Source organism: Neoarius graeffei, chromosome 27 (genome assembly GCF_027579695.1).
Source record: "Neoarius graeffei isolate fNeoGra1 chromosome 27, fNeoGra1.pri, whole genome shotgun sequence".
Lineage (NCBI taxonomy): Eukaryota > Metazoa > Chordata > Actinopteri > Siluriformes > Ariidae > Neoarius > Neoarius graeffei.
Window position 1 is genome coordinate 28,428,205 of NC_083595.1, and position 23,526 is coordinate 28,451,730.

Genomic DNA, 23,526 nt, shown 5'->3' on the forward strand with positions numbered 1-23,526 from the left:
ACATCAGTACTTCATGAAGAAATGTAACTGTAATAATTTAGTATTTTAGTAAGAAATGTAATGGTAATAATTCAGTACTTCAGTAAGAAATGTGATTGTAATAATTCAGTACTTTAGTAAGAAATGTAATGATAATTCATTACTTTAGTAAGAAATAGAATAGTAATACTTCAGTACATCTGTAAGAAATGTCATTTTAATAATTCAGTACTTTAATAAGAAATGTAATGGTAATACGTCAGTTCTTCAGTAAGAAATGTAATTGTAATAATTCAGCATTTGTAATAATTCAGTGTTTTAGTAAGAAATGTAATGGTAATAAAAATTGCAACATAGTACACAAATTTCCCAGAAAAACAGGACAATTAAGTCAAAAGTTCTTCATCAGCTATTCAAGTAATGCCCTTCTAAAGCTGTTGGAGGTGAAACCAGTCAATATTTAAACTGGATAATCATATAATAGTTCTTTATGTTTCTCTGAAAACTTTGTCTGCTATGCTACAGTTTCTAGCTCTTGAATTACACTGCACTTATTCCCTGGATTTTTCTTTGTGTATAAATATCCAATGCATCTTTTCCATGTATCGACCTAATGACCTGTTTCTAACACACATCTGGGAGGTGAGTTGTTTACCATGTGTCTTTAACAATTTCCATTCCTCCCCTGGCAGATCAAATCAGACAAGGTTTTCACTGGAGAGGTGATCTACAAGCTGGAGGGCCCTGGGGTCGACCAGGAGCCTAAGGACCTCTTCGAAATAGATGATAAAACAGGATGGATTAAGAGCAAGAAGCCCCTGGACAGAGAGACTCATAAGAGCTTCACGGTACATTGAGGGCCATAAATAGCAAGGAGTGTTCTCTTGGGAAGTGCAGAAGTAGTTTATGAACAGCTGTTTGATGTTTTGGGGGGGTTAAGTGTTTTATATAGAGAAAAACATTACTTGGATATTTAACAAAACATGAATTCGGTAAAGGCAAAAATAAAAGTTTGGTAAATAACACAATTGTGTGTCCTCAGCTTAAAGCCTTTGCCCTGTCGCCCAGTGGAGAGCGGCTGGAGAACCCCACCACCATCGAGATCTATGTACTGGACCAGAATGACAACAGACCCACTTTTATCAAAGACGAGTTCATTGGCTCTGTGCCAGAATTCTCCATTCCAGGTGAAATATGTAATGCTCAGTGTGTATAATAACACTAAGGAGCAATCAAAATGAAGAAGTGACAATGTGACAGACTTGTGTTCTGTTTGGAGGTTATGCAATACAGTGTAAATTGACCTATTTGTTGTATATGTTGAAAACAGTTGGTGTCGCTTTATATTTAAACACTTTTTGCAATATGATTTATTGTCAGGTCAGTATGAGGTTAAAAGTCATTTTCACTTGTTCACTTTTCACATTTTAATGTACACCACTGTATGTCTCTGTTCAGGTACTTCAGTGCTGACTGTATCAGCAACAGATGCTGACGACCCCAACACAGACAACTCAGTGCTGAGCTACTCCATAACAGCTCAGGAGAGCTTTCCACCTTTCAGCATCAACAAGACCATGTTTGGCATCAATAATACAACAGGAGTGATCTACACCCGAGATGTGGGGCTGGACCGAGATGTAAGTGATGTGTGAAAAGCATATATAGCAAACATGTAATGTGAAGCTGCTACTGAAGTTTTTATTTTACTTTTTTACTTTAAAATAACCAAACATCTCGTCTCATCTCATTATCTCTAGCCACTTTATCCTTCTACAGGGTCGCAGGCAAGCCGGAGCCTATCCCAGCTGACTACGGGCGAAAGGCGGGGTACACCCCGGACAAGTCGCCAGGTCATCACAGGGCTGACACATAGACACAGACAACCATTCACACTCACATTCACACCTACGATCAATTTAGAGTCACCAGTTAACCTAACCTGCATGTCTTTGGACTGTGGGGGAAACCGGAGATAACCAAACATGTCCGAAACAATTTGGACTCAAATGATATCATGTAATAAAATGAGTTATTATAGTTATTAACCTGTTTAACTGGTCTCTTGAATTCAGTGGGTTTTAATCCAAACATCAACAATTCAAAAACAGGTAGGCTGATAAATAATGTCAACTTATTACCTCCACCACCTGTGCTGTGTTTTCACCTCCGTTTGTTTGTTTGTTTGTTTGTTTGTTTGTTCCCAACGTAAGTCAAAGATTAGTGAACGGATTTTGATGAAATTTTGAGGAAACGTGGGCCATGGGCCAAGGAACAATTGATGAGGTTTGGATGCAAATCTGGATATGTATATAGATCCAGGATATTATTTTTGCTGTTCACAATGTGGGCGGGGGCGGCACGATGGTGTAGTGGTTAGCGCTGTCGCCTCACAGCAAGAAGGTCCTGGGTTCGAGCCCCGGGGTCGGCAAGGGCCTTTCTGTGTGGAGTTTGCATGTTCTCCCCGTGTCCGCGTGGGTTTCCTCCGGGTGCTCCGGTTTCCCCCACAGTCCAAAGACATGCAGGTTAGGTTAACTAGTGACTCTAAATTGACCGTAGGTGTGAATGTGAGTGTGAATGGTTGTCTGTGTCTATGTGTCAGCCCTGTGATGACCTGGCGACTTGTCCGGGGTGTACCCCGCCTTTCGCCCGTAGTCAGCTGGGATAGGCTCCAGCTTGCCTGCGACCCTGTAGAAGGATAAAGCGGCTAGAGATGATGAGATGAGACAATGTGGGTGGCACGGTGGTGTAGTAGTTAGCACTGTCACCTCACAGCAAGAAGGTTCTGGGTTCGAGCCAAGTGGCCGACAGGGGCCTTTCTGTGTGGAGTTTGCATGTTCTCCCCGTGTCTGTGTGGGTTTCCTCCGGGTGCTCCGGTTTCCCCCACAGTCCAAAGACATGCAGGTTAGGTTAACTGGTGACTCTAAATTGACCGTAGGTGTGAATGTGAGTGTGAATGGTTGTTTGTCTCTATATGTCAGCCCTGCGATGATCTGGTGACTTGTCCAGGGTGTATCCCGCCTCTCACCCATAGTCAGCCGGGACAGGCTCCAGCTTGCCTGCAACCTTGCACAGGATAACTGGTTACAGATAATGGATGGATGGATGTTCCCAATGTAACTCAAAAAGTAGTGAATGGATTTTGATGAAATTTGGTGTACAGCTTTAGTATTATCCTAGGTTCAAGTGATTTGATTTGGATGTTGATAATACTGTATGTGGCTTGGTGGAGGTATGCACTCTACCGAGTGCCCTTCTAGTTAAATAATGGATCTAATGTGTTTTGTCAGTTAAGGTTCATGAATAAAAAGCTCTATGGTTTCAAAAGAATAGCTAAAATACTTTTGTAGACATTTAAACAGAGGTGGACAAAGTACCCAACTTCACTACTGAAGTCAAAGTACAGATCCCACTGGTCCCATGTTACTCTGATACAAGTGAAAGTTGGACAGTCAAATTTTTACTTAAATTAAAGTACTGAAGTACTTGCTTTTAAAAATACTTAAGTATTAAAAGTACATTTTCTGTCAATGCATTGTTGTATTATTGCCACAACGCTTACAAAACCTAATGCCTCTGAAGCAACCGACTGGATTTACTGACTAATTTGAAGAACCTGTAGAATAAACACCTTTAAACACAGATAACAGTGGCGGTGGCGGCGGGGGCAGGGGGGCCGACCGCCCCCCCCCCCCAAAATTACCCCAAGTTACAATGGGAGTCCTTTGACTATTTACAAGGAAGAAAAGGAGAGAGTAGTGTGAATAAACAGCCCACTGTGCACCTTTGTTTTCCCTTATTAAATCCCGCTGCGTCCCTTCATCCCGGCACCCCAGCAGCATCCACAACATCTGAAAGAGCTTTCTCCACCTTGAAAAGGGTGTTGACATACCTTCAGTCTTCGATGACCGAACAACGGCTTAACAATCTGTACACTGCTACATGTACATAAAGATATCGTGGACACCATGGACTTGACCCCTATTGCTGCTGCCTTCTCGTCTTTCAATGACAAGAAAACGCGCTACTTTGGTTCTTTCAATTAAGCAAGGTACATTTGAACGTTGTATGTGTATTTACTTACATGTAAACACAGTAGAAAGTACCAAACCCATGGTAAGAGGGTGTTATCCTCTTAACAAGACTAAGTAGACGTAATTACATTATAGTATCACTGGTTCTGTTTCATATCGAAAAAAATACATGGACAAAATGTACTCTGAGACATTAAACTTAGCTTTACTCCACCAAAATTTTCCTCTCAAAATGCGGGAAATAGTGTTTTAGAGGGTTAAAAATTCCAAAATTTCCTGGGGGTGTATGCCCCCGGACCCCCCAGATTTGGCATGCCTTTAGCGCACAACACGTCGCCCACCGATCCAAAACTTCCTGCCACCACCTCTGGATAAACACAGATTTCTATATTCTGTTTATTTGGCAAGATTATGCTGAAACATATTTCTAAAATGACTTCAGATAAGTTAACATTATTCATGTTAGTGTAACTCCGTTTTTACATGCTAACTAACAGTGTCCAAGTTAACTGGCTATGTGTTAACGTTAGCCGTGGACAAGGTGATGGCAACTTGGTGAGCAAATCCACAGAAAGTCATTTGACTAACCAGACTGCATAGCTATTGCAACGTTATCGCTAGCTCTAAAAGCACAGACAACTTCACTGCAAGCTTTCTCTTGGAATAAAACATTTACCTACCTCAATATACTTCTGCAGGTTGGAAGGCGAGTTTTTATAGGCCGTGATGTGGTTCGTTTTAGGCAAACAAAGCAAACAATTAAAATGAAATAAATGTTTAATCCTTTCAGAAAACTGCAACATGGCTTCTAGGTATGGCCATAGGTGCATGCATTCCCCAGAAGGACTGTCTCCTTCCATTCTGCCGTCAACTGATCATGTTCAAATAACGCTGCTGAGAAATCACTGAACTTGATTTTATACAGTCTATGGACGTGGTGTGACCCTAGTGATTACTGATAGGCTTTTTCGCAGGTGACATTGAGAAAGCCTATCATGTTTTCGAAAAGAAAAGAAAAAACATCCACTTTCAAAGCTGCTTCATAGTAGTGAGTAACGAGGACCTTGATAGAAATGTAGTGGAGTGAAAAGTATGATATTTGCCTTTCAAATGTAGTGAAGTTAAAGTCATAAGTTTCCAAAAAAAAATAATACTCAAGTAAAGTACACATACTCAAAAAGTGTACTTAAGTACAGTGCTCAAGTAAATGCACTTCATTACTGTCCACCTCTGCATTTAAATAATGTACTTCATATTTGAATAGTTTGATTATATTCATTAACACTTAAAGGAGTTATTTAACAGTTACAGAGAACCCTCACATCAAGATACTTGAGAACCCCTGCTCTACTGTAACATAGATTACTAGCTTTGTTTGGTTATAAACGCTTGAAGCTGCTTGTCTCATATATACTGCTGTGGGTGGCAGAATTCTCCTGTTTACTTGTAGATAATCTCTTTCCTTATGTATATTATAGGGCCAAAAGTATGTGGACACCTGTCCAGTTACACCCAAATGTGCTTTTTGAACATCCCATTCCAGATTTATAATAATCCACTTTTCATGGGAAGGCTTTCCACTAGATTTTGGAGTGTGGCTGTAGAGATTTTGCCATATTTCTGTGTTTATCCCCCAGGTGGTGCAGTCGTTCCGGCTGACCTTACAGGTGGCCGACATGTCTGGAATGGGCCTGACCAGCACAGGACGAGTCATCATCCACATCATAGACATCAATAACCATGCTCCGCAGTTCAACCCTAACATGGTATGTACACTACATGTCCGTTCACACGCACATACACGTGTTGCCTTCATTTTAATCACAATGATCTGAGGACTGTCCTGTGTTTGCAGTACACAATGTTTACCATGGAGAATAAAGTGGGAGAGGATATAGGTAGAGTGAATGCTACAGATAAAGACGAGAAGAATGGCAACAACTGGAGGATTACTTATTCCATTATTAAAGGAGATTCTTCTGGCAATTTTGCCATCCGGACAGACCATGTCACCAACCAGGGAATTATCTCTGTATTGAAGGTGTGTACTCTCATCAATAGTAGTAGTAGCAGTAGTAGTAGTAGTAGTAGTAGTAGTAACAGGACTGGTACAAAATTATGTCAGCTTCATAATTTCACAAATAAAAAAGAGAATTTGTGAGTCCTTTACATCCAAGGTTAAAGTTTTGCTTCATATTCATTTTTGCAAATGATACATTTTGAGTAAAACATCTGGTTAGACCAACTGACTAAATCAAGGTACCCTATTTGATGTCACTCTTAACTACTGCATTATCCTTATTCAAAAGTTGATTTGTCAGCAATGTAAACTTGTTAATTGAATGTCTGAAAGAATTAATGAGTAATTCATGGACAGCATGCAACCATTCAACAGTTTAAAAATACAGATGCTGGAAAGGAGAATAAATGTCAAGTCAATTGATTTGTATAGCGCTTTTAACAATAGACATTGCAGAAATATATATATTTTAAACATATGAATGAATGCATTTATGAGGAATCAATATCAGAGGCAGGTTTTATCTCTAAGATGTTGGACTGTTACTCTCGGTTCTCTGAAAGGTGCTTAATAGTGGCGTCTCTAACTCTCAAATCTGAAGAGTACAATTTCCATCATCCTCTCTCACAGCCCCTGGACTTCGAGTCACGGGTTGAGTACCAGCTTACTCTGAGAGCAGAGAACGAAGTGCCTCTAAGTATTAAAGCTCCATATGAACGGACCAGCACTGCTACCATCACCATCAGAGTTCTAAATGAAAATGAAGCTCCACGTTTTTATGCAAACCCCATTGAGGTGTCTGCCCCAGAGTCCACTGAACCAGGAACTGTCCTCATCTCCAATGTTGCTTATGATGCTGAGAATTCAAAGCTCAGGTATGAAAGATTTGTCTGTAAACATATGCCTATTATTTTGCTTTCATGGTATAATCATGACATTATTTTGAAGGTCCTCAGATGAGACCGGAAATACTGTATCTTTAAGATTATATCACAAAATCAGTTGCTAATAATAGTTCTGAGATAATGACTTGGATTATGGAAAACCTTCATAAACAAACTATACCTATAATGGATATCTATAATATTATAACCTACAAAAGTAATCAATCAGATTAGATATAGCTGGTGCCTGACATTTGCCTCTCTGCATTTATTCTGGCTTCAATACCATACATTTGAGAGATTTTATTTTTGCATTCTCAGATTTGAAATTACTCAAGATCCTGAGAAATGGCTCTCGATCAACCGTGAAACTGGAGAGATTTCAGCCAGGAAGACCTTCAACATCCGCTCCCCACATGTCAAGAATAACAAGTACAAGGCAGTAGTAAAGGTCGCAGACATGGGTGAGTACAGAACAACTTTAATAATAAATCCTTTCATTTTAATTGAACCAAAAAAATCCATCGCTTATCACTGCTCTCCCATTCAGATGCGGGTGGTACTTCCATAATGGCCTCTCTGGAGATCACACTGTGGGAGACCAATGACTTCCCTCCTGTGCTTGTCCCTGTGAGTGGCATTGTGTGCAGTAACAGAGAGAGACACCGACTCGGCCTGCTGATCAGTGCTGTAGATGATGACCTCGCCCCTCATGCAGACCCCTTCACCTTTGACCTGACTGATGGAGACCTGGCATCCAACTGGACCATCATACAGCTTAATGGTTTAAAAAAAACTGCCATCAAAATTCTGCTTCTCATGAACAATAGATGTCCTTTAATGTCCTACTCTTTTATGCACTGTGCATTATAAAAAGTTCCCTAATGGGATTGATCAGTATCATCTAATCATCACAGCATTCTGTCATCAAGTTACAGCTTCCATCAATTAATCCAACTGGACCAATTAATAACTACATAGTAGATACATTATAATGCTTGTCCATCAGGGTCGTAGGGAAGCTGGAGCCAATCCCAGTTGATTTCGGGCAAGAGACAGGGTACACCCTGGACAGGTCACCAATCTATCACAGGGCGCTAACAATCATTCACACCTATGGGCAATTTATAGTAGCTAGTTGACCTAATCCTACATGTCTTTAGACTGTGGGAGGAAACCCATACAAGCATGAGGAGAACATGTCACAGAAAGGCCCCAGTCAGCCACAAGGTTCAAACCCAGACTCTTCATCCAATCCAATCCATCCATCCATCCATCAAATGTGAACTTTATCATTTAGCAGATGCTCTTATCCAGAGCCGTCTGGGGAGCAGTTGGAGGTTAGGTGCCTTGCTTAAGGGCACTTCAGCCATTTCTGCCAGTCCAGGGAATCGAACCAGTGACCTTTTGGTCTGCTTCTCTAACCCTTAGGCAATGGCTATCAGTGATGTTGGTAAAAAGAAAACTAGTACAAATATATTTAGCATTTGTTCATAACTGTAAAAACCAGAAGTTTTATAATTTAGTAGAACCATTCAATTGGTCCATCAATCATCCATCCTTCAATCTAGCCATGCAGACCAGTAAAAATAATTACTCATTAATAAATGTTATTAAAGACCAGTTAGCATGCAAATTAGCTCATATTAATTTCTCTTAATCATGATCCGTGTCGGCGGCACGGTGGTGTAGTGGTTAGCGCTGTCACCTCACAGCAAGAAGGTCCTGGGTTCGAGCCCCGGGGCCGGCGAGGGCCTTTCTGTGTGGAGTTTGCATGTTCTCCCCGTGTCCACGTGGGTTTCCTCCGGGTGCTCCGGTTTCCCCCACAGTCCAAAGACATGCAGGTTAGGTTAACTGGTGACTCTAAATTGACCGTAGGTATGAGTGTGAATGGTTGTCTGTGTCTATGTGTCAGCCCTGTGATGACCTGGCGACTTGTCCAGGGTGTACCCCGCCTTTCGCCCGTAGTCAGCTGGGATAGGCTCCAGCTTGCCTGCGACCCTGTAGAAGGATAAAGCGGCTAGAGATAATGAATGAATGAATGATCCGTGTCAAAATGTTGATGCAAACCACTTCAGTAATTTATATTGAAAAATGCAAATAGACTGTATACAAGTGCAAATAGTGACTCTTAAATCATCCCTGTTAGCTCTTTATCACATTGTACAATTGGCAAAAGTTATTATTATTTTAATTTAATTTAATTTATTTCTTTTCTAAGTCTTTCACAACATTCATAATCTTAAAACTGTCATGTCTGCTTTTCTGCCCTGTGTATGCAGAGACCCATGCAATGCTGCAGCCTGTGATAGATATAGACCAGGGGGAGTTCTCCATCCCCATTACTGTATCAGACTCGGGTTCACCTTCTCTCTCCTCCAGCGCACTAGTGAATGTGACAGTGTGTCCATGTGACAGGGCTGGACAGTGTATGAGTGCCACAGCTGCAGCCATTTTTGGAGCTAAAGTGGGCATCAACTTTATTGCCCTTATAATCATTACAACCAGCATTGCTCTTCTATCATGTAAGTGTACATGGGGACTTTTTTTAACTTAATGGTGGGGATGAGTGCATTTATCCATTCCAGTTAAAATGGAAGGTGATGGAAAATCTGAAATGGACTGAATTCTGAATTCGTATCTTGTCAGCAATGTATTACCTGTATGACATAAACAGCATTATTTATCTAAATAGTCAGTGTCTTTTGTAAAATGTGATCTATGTACAGTGGATATAAAAAGTTTACACACCCTGTTAAAATGATAGGTTTTTCTCATGTAAAAAATGAGACCATGATAAATAATTTCAAAACATTTCCCACCTTTAATGTGACCTATAACCTGTACAATTCAATTGAAAAACAAACAACTCTGTTAGGGGGAGAAACATCTCATCTCTCATCTCATTATCTCTAGCCGCTTTATCCTGTTCTACAGGGTCGCAGGCAAGCTGGAGCCTGTCCCAGCTGACTACGGGCGAAAGGCGGGGTACACCCTGGACAAGTCGCCAGGTAATCACAGGGCTGACACATAGACACAGACAACCATTCACACTCACACCTACGGTCAATTTAGAGTCACCAGTTAACCTAACCTGCATGTCTTTGGACTGTGGGGGAAACCGGAGCACCCAGAGGAAACCCACGCGGACACGGGGAGAACATGCAAACTCCGCACAGAAAGGCCCTCGCCGGCCACGGGGCTCGAACCCGGACCTTCTTGCTGTGAGGTGACAGCGCTAACCACTACACCACTGTGCCGCTAGGGAAAAACATAAAAAAATAAAAAACATACAATAAGCTGGTTGCATAAGTGTGCACACCCTTAAACTAATACTTTGTTGAAGCACCTTTTGATTTAATTACAGCATTCAGTCTTTTTGGGTCGGAGTCTATCAGCCTGCCACATCTAGACTTGGCAATATTTGCCCACTCTTCCTTGCAAAAGTGCTCCAAATCTGTCAGATTGCGAGGGCATCTCTTGTGTACAGCCCTCTTCAGGTCACCCCACAGATTTTCAACTGGATTTAGGTCTGGGCTCTGGCTGGGCTTTAATTTCCTTCTGGTGAAGCCATTCTTTTGTTGATTTCGATGTATGCTTGGGGTCATTATTGTGCTGAAAGATGAAATTCATCTTCAGCTTTCTAGCAGACACCTGAAGGTTTTGGGCCAAAATTGACTGGTATCTAGAACTGTTCATAATTCCCTCCACCTTGACTAAAGCCCCTGTTCCTGCTGAAGAAAAACAACCCCAAAACATGATGCTGCCACCACCATGCTTCACCGTGGGTATGGGGTTCTTTTGGTGATGCGCAGTGTTGTTTTTGCACCAAACATACCTTTTGGAATTGTGGCCAAAAAGTTCAACCTTGGTTTTATCAGACCATAACACATTTTCCCACATGCTTTTGGGAGAGTTGATGTTTTTTTTTTTTTTTGCAAAATTTAGCCAGGCCTGGACGGCTTCCATCTTGCAACCCTACCTCATAGTCCAGACATATGGAGAATACGGGAGATTGTTGTCACATGTAGTACACAACCAGTACTTGCCAGAAGTTCCTGCAGCTCTTTCAGTGTTGCTGTAGGCCTCTCGGCAGCCTCCCTGACCAGTTTTCATCTTGTCTTTTCATCAATTTTGGAGTGACGTCCAGTTCTCGGTAATGTCACTGTTGTCCCATATTTTCTCCACTTCTTGATGACTGTCTTCACTGTGCTCCATGGTATATCTAATGCCATGGAAATGTTTTTGTACCCTTCTCCTAACTGATACCTTTCAACAATGAGATCCCTGTGATGCTTTGTAAGCTATCTGTGAACCCTGGCTTTTGCTGGAGGAGGCAACTGAGTAAATGTCTGAACTTTATTTGGGGTTAATCAGAGTCATTTTACTTGATGGCAGGTGTGAACCCAAAAAGACTGAATGCTGTAATTAAATCAAAAGGTGCTTCAACAAAGTATTAGTTTAAGGGTGTGCACACTTACACAACCAGCTTATTGTACGTTTTTTATTTTGTATGTTTTTCCCCTTAACAGGTTTGTTTGTTTTTCAATTGAATTGTACAGGTTATAGGTCACATTAAAGGTGGGAAAAGTTTTGAAATTATTTATTGTGGTCTCATTTTTTTACATCAGAAAAACCTATCATTTTAACAGGGTGTGTACACTTTTTTATATCCACTGTATGTGTGTCATGCTCAGTGTTGCTGTTCCTTGCTGTGGCTGTGAGGAGCTGCACCAGGCCCGGCAATAAGAAAGGAGGAGGCCTGCTGATTGCCGAATCAGATGATGATGTGCGTGACAATGTATTCAACTACGATGAACAGGGCGGGGGAGAGGAGGATGAGGTGAGAGTTAACAAACTTTGATAATGCAAACTCTAATAAACATGAATCTTTCACTGCAGCAGTGGGTTATGCGTGACATCTCACATATGGATTGTGTCTAAGCATGAAAAAGTGCGAAACAGCCCACTGTATGTGTAGGGTGAGGCAGAGCTAGGGAGTGGACAGAAGCAGCTGGTGTGTGGTGAGTCTGTGGGAAACACCAATAAACACCATGTATGAGTAAGACAAGTTCTTACTTAGCTTTGGGAATTCATGCAGCTGCCACATTCAGTTTCAGATTCCTAAAATGCATAGCTACTTTAGCTCACTAACAAGAATTAGCATCCATGTTCTATATCATTAACAAAGCCAATAGCAAACAATAAAGAATTAGACCTATAATACATTTCGCTTATGTAGATGTAAAAATAACAATCGTCTAGTTATTTTCCACTCATAAGCACCACCTTTTGTCTTTTTCAGGATGCCTTCAACATTGATCTCCTGAGGACCCCTAATGACATGGGTTTTCCCCCAGAATCCTTCAGTCAACTCGGATCTGGTCTTCCAAAATGGAAGCAGCCACTTCGAAAGGACGCGCCATACAATCTACCCTCACCTGCGTACCCACGCAAACCTCGAGGAGAGCCCACTGACATCGAAGATTTCATCAGTGATGTACGTGAGAACATAATCTGTATTTGTATAGTACTTTTCATACTTCATGCTTTGAAAGTAAATGAAAAAGACAATAATATAAAATCAGATAGGGACACTGTATAAGCAGCAGTAATAATCAAATATAAATAAGCACTTAATGGCACAAACAGCCATGGCATTTCTTGGACTACTGGAAGGTACAAGTAGTCTATCAGAACAAATGTAGAAATCCATTAAATAATAATTTTCCCCTCTTTCAAAAGTGGAACACTGAATAGCATAACACTATAAATACTTAAGATTTTTTTAACCCCAATTTTTCATTTGAAGTGTGTAACCTTCAAGCATGGCTCAGCTTGATCTCTAAATACAAGGAAGACATGCATCAAGACAAAACTTAACCTGGCTGTCTTCAAATGAAGATTAAACCCCCATCTCTTCACCAAGCACTCACCAAGTCATTGTCCAACCCAGATTACAAAAAAAGTTGGGACGCTGTGTCAAACGTAAATAAAAACAGAATACAATGATTTGCAAATCCTTTTCATCCATCCATCCATTATCTGTAGCCACTTATCCTGTTCAGGGTCGCAGGCAAGCTGGAGCCTATCCCAGCTGACTATGGGCGAGAGGCGGGGTACACCCTGGACAAGTCACCAGATCATCGCAGGGCTGACACATAGAGACAAACAACTATTCACACTCACATTCACACCTACAGTCAATTTAGAGCCACTAATTAGCCTAACCTGCATGTCTTTGGACTGTGGGGGGAAACCAGAACATTCGGAGGAAACCCACACATTCACAGGGAGAACATGCAAACTCCACATAGAAAGGCCCTCGTCAGCCGCTGGGCTCAAACCCAGGACCTTCTTGCTGTGAGGTGACAGTGCTGACCACTACACCACCGTGCTACCCCAAATCCTTTTCAACCTATATCCAATTGAATACAATACAAAGACAAGATATCTAGTGTTCAAACTGAGCAACATATACCGCCATTCAGATGACATCTTTTTTAGGGACGTCCCTGCTTATTCTAGCAAGACGATGCCAAGTTACATTCTACATGTATTACAACAGTGTGGCTTCATAGTAAAAGAGTGCAGGTGCTAAACTGGTCTGTCTGTCTCCCATTGAAAACATGTGGTGCATTATGAAGCACAAAATATGACAATGGAGACCCCAGACTATTGAGCAACTGAAGTTACATATAAAGCAAGAATGGGAAATAATTTTACTTTCAGAACTTCACCAATTAGTGTCCTCAGTTCCCAAACGCTTACTGAGTGTTGTTAAAAGAAAGGTGATGTAACACAGTGATAAACATGCCCCTGTCCCAACTGTTTTTGGAACATGTTCCAGGCATTAAATTGCATTACATTCAATGGGATTATAGGTCGTAAAGCATTTGCACATCATTGCATTCTGTTTTTATTCACATTTTATAAAATGTACCACCCTTTTTTTGAATCAGTGTTGTTGTGATGTTAACTCCACTTTAACAGGGTTTCGGTTTGATAGTATCCCTTGTCGTTGTCATTGTTGTCGCAGCCACTCGCGGGTGAGTATGGCGACTGAATGGATTAGCAGCGCAGAGACTCAGCCATATCCTAGCTGCAGGGTCTGACAGCACCACTGAACGGTGGCCTTCTTCCGTTCACAATGCACAGCTAGATAGCATCCTTAGATCTTGACTTATTTGTACTAGTACAAGGATGTGTTTTTGACTGAGACTACAAAGCACTTCTGCAAGTCATTTTGGATTCAGGTATCTGCCAAATGTGGAAATGAAAATATGCAACCACACAGCTAAATGAGATGATGCACTCTTATAGTTGTCCCATTCTGGGGGCAGCTTAGTACCAACATCCTTCAAAAGGTACCCATTTACTTGAAAAGCATTTTTAACTGAAAAGAACCTTTACTGTGAAACATTTTTCAGAACCATCATGCCTTTTAGTGCACTGTCCCTATTGCTCAATAGTTTTTCCTTAGCTTACCTGGAGAATGATCCTGAATGACTCACTGGCATTTGTAACATTTGCCAGTTTTGATCCAGTGTATGTGTTGAAACCCTTTATAATTCTGATCTGGGGAACAGAATTATGGAACTACCTAGAAGAATACCAACGATGCTGCCCTAAACTTTTGCAGATGCCAGTAGATACCTTATGAATGGGATAGCCTTTAATGAGCGATTGGGCAGGCGGCATGGTGGTGTAGTGGTTAGTACTGTTGCCTCACAGGTCCTGGGTTCGAGCCCAGCAGCCGACAAGGGCCTTTCTGTGCGGAGTTTGCATGTTCTCCCCGTGTCTGTGTGGGTTTCCTCCGGGTGCTCCGGTTTCCCCCACAGTCCAAAGACATGCAGGTTAGGTTAATTGGTGGCTCTAAATTGACTGTAGGCGTGAATGCGAGTATGAATGGCTGTTTGTCTCTATGTGTCAGCCCTGCAATGACCCGGCGACTTGTCCAGGGTGTACCCCACTTCTCGCCCATAGTCAGCTGGGATAGGCTCCAGCTTGCCTGCGACCCTGTAGAACAGGATAAGTGGCTACAGATAATGGATGGATGGAGTGATTGGGCAAATGCTGCCCAAAAGTGTTGTCTACGGTCATTTTTATTCTGATGACCACAATTAGCATGCATATGAGATCATGATAACTGCATTCATCCTTTCTTTATCATCCTCCCTGCAGTGCCTGGATGTTGCAGACAATGACCCTAACGTGCCTCCATTTGACACAGCTCTGATCTACGACTATGAAGGAGATGGTTCTCTGTCAGGCAGCCTGAGCTCCCTCGCTTCCTCTGGCTCAGATGAGGACCAGGACTATGATTACCTTAATGATTGGGGACCACGCTTCAAGAAACTGGCCAACATGTACGACCCACGCTAGTTACCCCATAGCTGTACAGAGTTTTACACAGAGCTCACGTTCATATATTCTCAGCAAAACCTCCAGGAGAAACGGTTTCAACATTCCCCATTGTATACGTTTGGGGTCAGTGATGTAGGCACGACTGATTAGGATGGGATGTGTGTGTATGGATGATCGATGAAGAATCTACAGAAACTTTTCAAATTGGCCTCTGGTGTGTTCTTTCAAAAGGTCAATGCTGTCATGTGAGAGACGGCTCGAACTCTTTTTCTCCCCTAGTGCCGTTATGGATCAGTGAGCTATTTCACCACACTGACATGACAGCTCCCTTTCCACCAAAACAAAGGCAGAAAGCGATCAGCGCATACTAATAAGAGACAGAAGTGACAGGAGCTAGTTTTCTTTAAACATTCACAATAACACCACAGAGTTCATAGTGAGCTTTAGGACTTTCTGATACAATTCTCAGTTTCATTCCTGTATCTGAAAATGCAGATGTTTTCCTGCTGTGACGCACTTGATTCAGCATATGAAACCTTGACAAATTGAATGAAGTGTATTTAAAAGACGTCTGGCTAAAAATACTATTACACAATTTCCACTTTACCCCAAATGTAGTGCATCATCTAAGACAGTGTAGCTTCCAAAGTTTGCTTCTTTAATTTAGAACTCAAGACAGCTTCATTGTCTTGTTTAGACTATGAATAAATTACTATATGTACATTTCGTTTGGAACCATACAAGAACACATTCAAATTCGCTGAAGATTACTAGGACTGGATTTAGAAACTTATCCTTAAACACTATGAGGATTCACAGAACTCCTCCACAGTCACCTGACTTAACACATTCGTTCAAGGCAGGAACACACCCACTAACACATTCACACCTAAGAGCAATTTAGCGTAGCCAGTCCAGCATGGTTTTGGATGATGAGAGGAAACCAGAGAACCCAGAAGAAACCCACATGGACATGGGGAGAATGTGTGTTGCAGGTGATTTTTGAAATCAGGTGAATCTGGATTAACCTAGGTGAAATAGGATTTAGGGTTAAGCAGTATTATAGTCGAGTCACTAAACCTCGAGTCTGAGTCCAGTCTTGAGTCCGAGTCAAGTTGGAGAACAAGACTCCAATGGCACCATTTGACGGTGACTGTTGCTGCTTTTATGGGAAAGCATCTCTGCTACTTTGTTGGACTAACGTTACTGCTTGACTTCCCCATTTTAGTGAATAGGCTACAGATAAAAAGCTTGTTCATCACTCAGCAAGCCCCGCCCACTATCAACAGGGCAAATAACATGAGAGAGGGTTAACACTCGCTAGTTCATCGCTCAGCAAGCCCTGCTATCAACAGAGCAATGAACATAGCGTGTCACTTCCTGCTCTGGGTGGAGTCTTACCAAATGATGATTGAAGTTCAAGGTTGTCCCTGTCGTCTCCTTGATAGTTCTTCTACATATGGAACACACAGCAGTGCATTTTTTCCACTGCACGAGAAGTCTGTATGAGCAAAGCGGACAATCCTGGGGCGTCTCTCCAGACATTTTAGCGCCATTAACGTTAGTTTGTTCCTGAACATAACGTATGAACAGGTGAATGTGCATTCTCTTGCATGAAATTAGTATAAAAATTAATGTAGATGTAAATATCTTATGCCAAATTATGGCAGGTTACAAAAAAAAAAGAAAAAAAAAATCAGAGTCCTCCTCTCCAATTTATGAGTCCGAATGCAGTTAATGCACGAGTCCGAGTCCAAGTCAAGTCACGAGTCCTGGACTCAAGTACTACAAGCCAGGGGTTAAGGTTGGGTAATCTAGTGGAATGTTTAATTTCTTTGTTGCAACTGAATACTCTGTGGTGTAGTGGTGGACTTCAAAGCAGAAGGTCAGAGTTCAATTCCCAGCAAGGACAGTAAAAAGTGGAAAAAAAAAAAAAGCAAATTAAATTAAACAGAAAGACAGGTGTACAAGTGTAATTCCAGGTAGAGAGGTATAAGAGGATAGAAGATATAAAAGGGGGTGAGGGGGGAAAAGTGAAGAGAGAGTGGTTGTCAAAGTGTTCTCATTCTATTATGAACCCCCTAAAAAAATTAAATAAATAAAATTAAATTCAAAGCCCCCCCCCCACACACACACACACAAAAAAAAATCCCTTTTAAGAATGGCTACCTAATTCACCTCGGTAAGTCTAGAATCACCTTGGTAAATCCAGATTCACCCAATTTCAAAAATCACCTGTACTACATGCACCACCTTACCCAGGTTTTCAGGAATGTTTTTGCTTCAGGATGAAAAGAAAGCAAAATGTAGAAATGTACAAAACAATCTTGAAACAATCGTGCTTTAAAGATGGCATGATGAAATGGTTTTCTGATAAACGGAACGCTGGAAGTTGTAACGGATTACAGTGTTAATGGATTATTAATGGATTGTGATTTTTTTTATATGAATGTATATAGAGTTGCAGTTTTTGCTATCTTAAACATCTCAAATCACCATTTACAGGACAGTGCTCATTATTGCCTTATAAGCCAATTTACTCACAAACAGCTATAATTCCTTTTTATTTTACATTATTCTGTTGGTTTGTTTACGACTCTTGATTTTGAACAAGATTTTGTTGGTTTTATTATTTATTTTATTACAAAACGACAAATTGCTGTCATGATGTATTTTGTGAAATAACTTCAGAATAAAAGAACAAACGCAGTGCTGTCGGACTTACTGAATACAAAAATAAAAACATCTGTATAACAGAACATGCACTTTAAAGGAAAATATACAAAACCTTTTACATGTATTCAACATGTGGAGCTCAAATCTCATCCGCGACACTAAGTATTACTTCTAAATCAACGTTTCTAAAGCATGTCAGTACGACTAGTCACAGAAGCTTCACCTCATTACATACACCATGTCAAAAATAAATAAACAGTGCATAGCCCACAATTAATTAATTAAGGGATGTCCATTTCCACTTAAGCATAAGCAGACGACTGCTTTAAGCTGCTACAGTTTTTAAAACACTACAGGTAATCATATTTACCCTCCTTTCTCCTAAGTGCCACCTTCACACTGATCCTCAGAAGAGTACCCTTCTTCCCTTCTATGCCAAGCAGCACACAGTACCCACTACCCACACGTAAAATGTGCAGGAGATTTGCACTCTTTTTTTATGCCCTTTTTGATTATATACTCTGAGGATCACACAGGCTGCAGGTTCTCAAGCTCCTCTTCCTCGTCCTTCCTCTGAGCTCTTGGGGGTATGGGAGGCTCGTCCTCTCCCGTGTCCTGTTTATCTTTCTCAGCTTCGATCCAGCTCTGAGGGGCGATCACCTTTTTGGGTCCATGTGGAGGGGGACCGAGCAGAGCCTCGATGTCATCGTAGTTCACCACCTCTCGCTCAAGAAGCGCATTGGCCAGCTGAAACAAAAATGAATCAGGTGTCTCTTGCAGCTAAAATATTAGACTATTGTATAGTCTACAAACATCACAGGACATCTTTTGTTTAATATGCAACACTGAAGCTTTCCAGACTTCAAGCTATCGTCATGCTTTGCTTGTGCTGGAAACAAAGCTGGAATTTTATTTGTGGTTGAAGTTTTATTTTTCTCCAGCTCAGCTCTGCTTAAACAAGATCAACTGTGAGCTACTGCTCACTTGCGCATCCCCCCCACTCTTGCTACAGTAAGAATGCAAGCAATCGAAGGAATAGGACACTTATTATGAATGTTGACCTCAACAAATAATTAACTCTGAAACAAGTAAGTAAAGAGTAGTGTCTCTCCCCAGGGATTTCAAATAGCATCCTGATAAACTGGCATTTTGAAATTGCATTTTGCTTCTTGAAATAGCGTCAAAATCCATCCTATATGCTTCGTAAATACATTCAGTCGGTAAACAGAAAGTCGATGTGCGACAGACCTGAAAACGGTATACACGGTATAGAACCCCAAGCTGAAACTCTGTACCAAATATCAGGCAGTTGTGATTTGTAGTTGCTGAGAAAAGTGTGATGAAAATTTTGTAAATCCACGCTATATGTTTCGTAAATACATTCCGGCGATAAACAGGAAATCGATGTGCGACAGACCTGAAAACAGTATACACAGTATAGAACCCCAAGCTGAAGTTTGGTACCAAGTGGCTATGATTTGTGGTTGCTGAGAAAAAGGGTGTTTTGGACAGATGGAGATACGGACGGACAGAGGTAAACCAGTATACCCCCCCTCCCTTCGGAGTGGGGTATACTGGTTTTGGTGGGGTAATAGTTAAAAGTAATTTATTTATTTAAAAATAAAAATTAAGAAAGAAAGAAAGAAAGAAAGAAAGATCAATTTAACAAAAAAAAAAAAGAGAACTTTACTGGACCTAAAGTGGTGCATTTTTCACATCACTGCAGGGCTCAGAAATATATTTTTATTTTGGCAGTACAGTTGCAAAACATTTTTCCAGAAATCTCATTTCATTATCTCTAGCCGCTTTATCCTGTTCTACAGGGTCGCAGGCAAGCTGGAGCCTATCCCAGCTGACTACGGGCGAAAGGCGGGGTACACCCTGGACAAGTCGCCAGGTCATCACAGGGCTGACACATAGACACAGACAACCATTCACACTCACATTCACACCTACGGTCAATTTAGAGTCACCAGTTAACCTAACCTGCATGTCTTTGGACTGTGGGGGAAACCGGAGCACCCGGAGGAAACCCATGCGGACACGGGGAGAACATGCAAACTCCACACAGAAAGGCCCTCGCCGCCCATGGGGCTCGAATCCGGACCTTCTTGCTGTGAGGCGACAGCGCTAACCACTACACCACCGTGCTGCCCTTTTCCAGAAATCCGGATAAGAAAAAGCTGTAATCTAATAAGCATTTACCGATGATTGATTCATGAAAAATAGTTCCCCAGCTACAATTTAAATCCAACTAACAGCTACAAAAAAAAAAAAGAAAAAAAAAAAGAAAGAAAAAATTTCTGGTTGGATCAGAACTATATGGACATGTCAGATCTCTCAGTGACTGGCAGTCATCTATGGGAGAACTAGGATTGTGTGATACACAACTAGAAAAGCATGCAAGAATGACACAGCAGCATGATCACAACACTTTTGTTTTCATACATGCGTCATGAACACTGTGTGGTGTGTGGGTGCATTTTGGACATCGTTCTAGTGCCATGTTGCTCACGGAAAAGAGCAAGATCACTTCTCCCTTCTAGCTTGTTTTAAAATGCTATACTGCTCATCACGGCAACATGCAGAAGCAGTGCACACATCACATCTAGTTTAATAAAGAAAATATATAATGAGCTTTACTGTTCCCTCATTTCCTGCCAACGTCATTTATTACGACTTCTCATCAATTGCCATGCAGCGAGGAGCAGCTTATTAAAATCAGTCATGAGTTCTGCCAGTGAAGCTTGGCAAGATCAGATTTACTTTGCTGTATTTTTCTGTTTATAAGGTCAAGATATTTTAGCATACAAATGCAGAGAACATTTTAAGACACCGTAGTCTTGGTTTTTGAATGTACCCATATCAGTGTTGTTTTCGTTAACGATGACGAAATGATTTCGTTAACGCACCTTTTTTTCATGACTAAAACGAAACAATGACGAGCTAAACATAACTCTTTGATCACGAAAATATGACGAGACGTATCTGTTGTTTTCATTGACGAGACGAAAAATGTTAGTGGGTTGGCTATAGGACTATCAAAATGCATGGCGTTTCCTCCAGCGGTGCATGCAACCTGTCTGCCAAATGCTGAAAATATCAGCAATGCACCTGCATCCTGTCCTTGTTTGGTCACGCCCACCACCAGGCATGTCCGGGCACAGTGCACACCGGGGCAGCCACACACAGTTCATGGACCATGGCAGCGGCAACGCCAGCACAAGGGCTTGGTGGGCGGAAAAGACGCGATGATTTATGGACATACTTTACACATAATCCAGCAGAAAATAAAATGGAATGCCTTGTAGTGGGAGACAGAGGTACACGCTATGGCTATAAACTACGTGGCAAGAATACGACCAACCTCAAGAGGCATCTAAAGGCTCACCATGCTGCTATTTATGCGACGGTAAGTTAACGTTACAAGAAGTCCTTAACAGATCATGTATACGTTTGCTAGCTTTGGTTAATGTCACTCAACAATCGGTCTGTGATGAATTTCCTATGAAGTTTTCCAAAACACCGTGACCTGGCGAAAATGAATGGGACCGCTAGCTTCATGCTAAAATTGGCTTGGTTAAGCTAACTTAAATTCAATTAACATGTCATGAGTAAAACTTGTCCTGCAGGGATTATTGGTGGGACAGCAACTGAATGCTTTGTCATATATTGACCCATATTTGAGTTACTGTGAAACATACGGGGGGGGGGGGGGGGGGGGTAGCTTTTCAGACCTGTTGCTTTGCCTTAATATGTCTAAATGAGCAGCAGCACACCTGGCTACTCTAACGTTAGCAGCATGTTTAGCCATCATATTTACATTAACGGACAGCGTGGTCATCTTCTAGTTGTGTGTTCATCATGACATGTTTGTGCTCTATCAGCGCATTGCGACATGTTAAACGGAGGCAGGAACACGAGTCTGTGAACAATGGAGCATGCGCATTAGGCAGCGTTTATGTAGAGAGCATGCGCACTAGGCAGCGTTTATGTAGAGAGCATGTTATGCGCAACCTGTCAACCTCGGTTACAATTTCCTATCTCTGTATTGACCTAATTTAATGTTTTAAAGCAATTATTTTTTCGACTAAAATGAATGACTAGAACCCTTTTAGTTTTCGTTGACTAAAACTAGACCAAAACTATCAAGGATAGAATTGACTAAAATGTGACTAAAACTAATAAGCATTTCATCCAAAAGACTAAGACTAAAACTAAACCAAAAATGGCTGCCAAAAACAACACTGACCCACATGCAAGTAATCACTATTATCAAAATGTATTAATTAGATAAAAGCTCAGCTTTTTATAGTACTAGCTGTAGATCGTGACTCAAATCATACGCAAAATTACTACACAACGTATATCGAATGTGAAACAATATCGAACTAGATGCAGTTTTGCTTATGTTCAGGCACAAAAGACACTACAGGAAAACTTTGTGGTTGGGATAAAAGAAGAGCTAATGAATGCAAACAGAATTTCATTCGTACCCACCAAACTCAAATCACCCAGAAGAAAAATGTACAAAAAAAAAAGAAATTCAGAAATCTGTTTAAAAAAAAAGTCACAGGAAGAGTAGGAAGAGTCAAGAGCACATTACAGGCAGGGAAGTACAAGATAAACACACAGACTGATGTTTCTCTGAACCTGACTCACCAGTACAAGTTTATCCCTGTTGTCCAGGAGCAGTTTCTCAGTGTGTCTGTATGCACGTGCAATTAGCATCTTCGCTTCCTGAATAACAGAATAGCCACAATTCATCATCCATCATATCATTCATTCATTTATTGACCTATAAATGAAATTACAGACTGGTTTCCTCTGTGTGTGTGTGTGTGTGTGTGTGTGTGTGTGTGTGTGTGTGTGTGTGTGTGCACTCACATGGTCCATCTGATGCTGAAGGCCCTGGCTGAAGGGCCTGCGCCCGATACCAGCTTGTTCCTCAGTTTCAGGGAAGGACACGTGGCCCACACTGGGCACCATGCCATACTGCTTCACCATAGCATAGGCGACACGTGTCACCTTTCGCAGATCATCCTGAGCACCTGGGTACAGGGAGCTTACATTTTAATAAAATTAGCTTAATGCAGTGTTTGAGTTGCAATTCCCTGTGCTGTGTGTACTTAAGGGTTTCTGAGCTCCAGCGTTATGATGCGACATACAACCCCAATTCCAAAAAAATAGGTACCCTATGGGTACTGCTTACAAGTAAAATTGTTTTCTGACACCATGTCCATACAGTAAATATATCAATTATACTAAATTCGTCTCTTGCAAGCATCACCAAGCTGTGAGCAGCATTAGGGCTTGTAGTATTTTGGTTACCAATTTTGTTTACTCTATTTTGTTCAAAATACAGTGCTGTGAACTCTATTTTCAAAATATACTCAGAAAGCACTTGCTCATGAATTGTCTTAGAAGCATTATTTAGTACTGATGAGCACATTTTGTTTCACAAGTGGAAAGACTCAAATAAATAACCCCTCGAAAGGGCTCAATTATCCACTGAAGGAGTTGATTTATTCCCACATGGGACTTTTGTAATTGCAAACCGAGCGGA

General features: G+C 41.2%; 2 protein-coding genes across 2 annotated transcripts in view; one reads left to right on the plus strand and one right to left on the minus strand.

The window, feature by feature from the left end:
* Window positions 1–15,302, plus strand: part of cdh15 (cadherin 15, type 1, M-cadherin (myotubule)) — a 30,695-nt gene extending 15,393 nt beyond the window's left edge. Inside the window, exons 3-14 of the mRNA XM_060911553.1 lie at window positions 672–827; window positions 1,022–1,166; window positions 1,438–1,619; window positions 5,651–5,779; window positions 5,869–6,054; window positions 6,664–6,908; window positions 7,239–7,381; window positions 7,468–7,701; window positions 9,200–9,442; window positions 11,615–11,760; window positions 12,223–12,417; window positions 15,102–15,302. Coding sequence (XP_060767536.1) covers window positions 672–827; window positions 1,022–1,166; window positions 1,438–1,619; window positions 5,651–5,779; window positions 5,869–6,054; window positions 6,664–6,908; window positions 7,239–7,381; window positions 7,468–7,701; window positions 9,200–9,442; window positions 11,615–11,760; window positions 12,223–12,417; window positions 15,102–15,302 — 2,205 coding nt within the window. The remainder of the gene's footprint in view (window positions 1–671; window positions 828–1,021; window positions 1,167–1,437; window positions 1,620–5,650; window positions 5,780–5,868; window positions 6,055–6,663; window positions 6,909–7,238; window positions 7,382–7,467; window positions 7,702–9,199; window positions 9,443–11,614; window positions 11,761–12,222; window positions 12,418–15,101) is intronic.
* Window positions 15,303–17,949: 2,647 nt separating this feature from the next.
* Window positions 17,950–23,526, minus strand: part of spg7 (SPG7 matrix AAA peptidase subunit, paraplegin) — a 49,123-nt gene continuing 43,546 nt past the window's right edge. Inside the window, exons 15-17 of the mRNA XM_060911738.1 lie at window positions 22,848–23,011; window positions 22,623–22,700; window positions 17,950–18,707 (exon numbers count right to left, since the gene is read on the minus strand). Of these exons, the coding sequence (XP_060767721.1) occupies window positions 18,489–18,707; window positions 22,623–22,700; window positions 22,848–23,011 (461 nt within the window). The 3' untranslated portion in view covers window positions 17,950–18,488. The remainder of the gene's footprint in view (window positions 18,708–22,622; window positions 22,701–22,847; window positions 23,012–23,526) is intronic.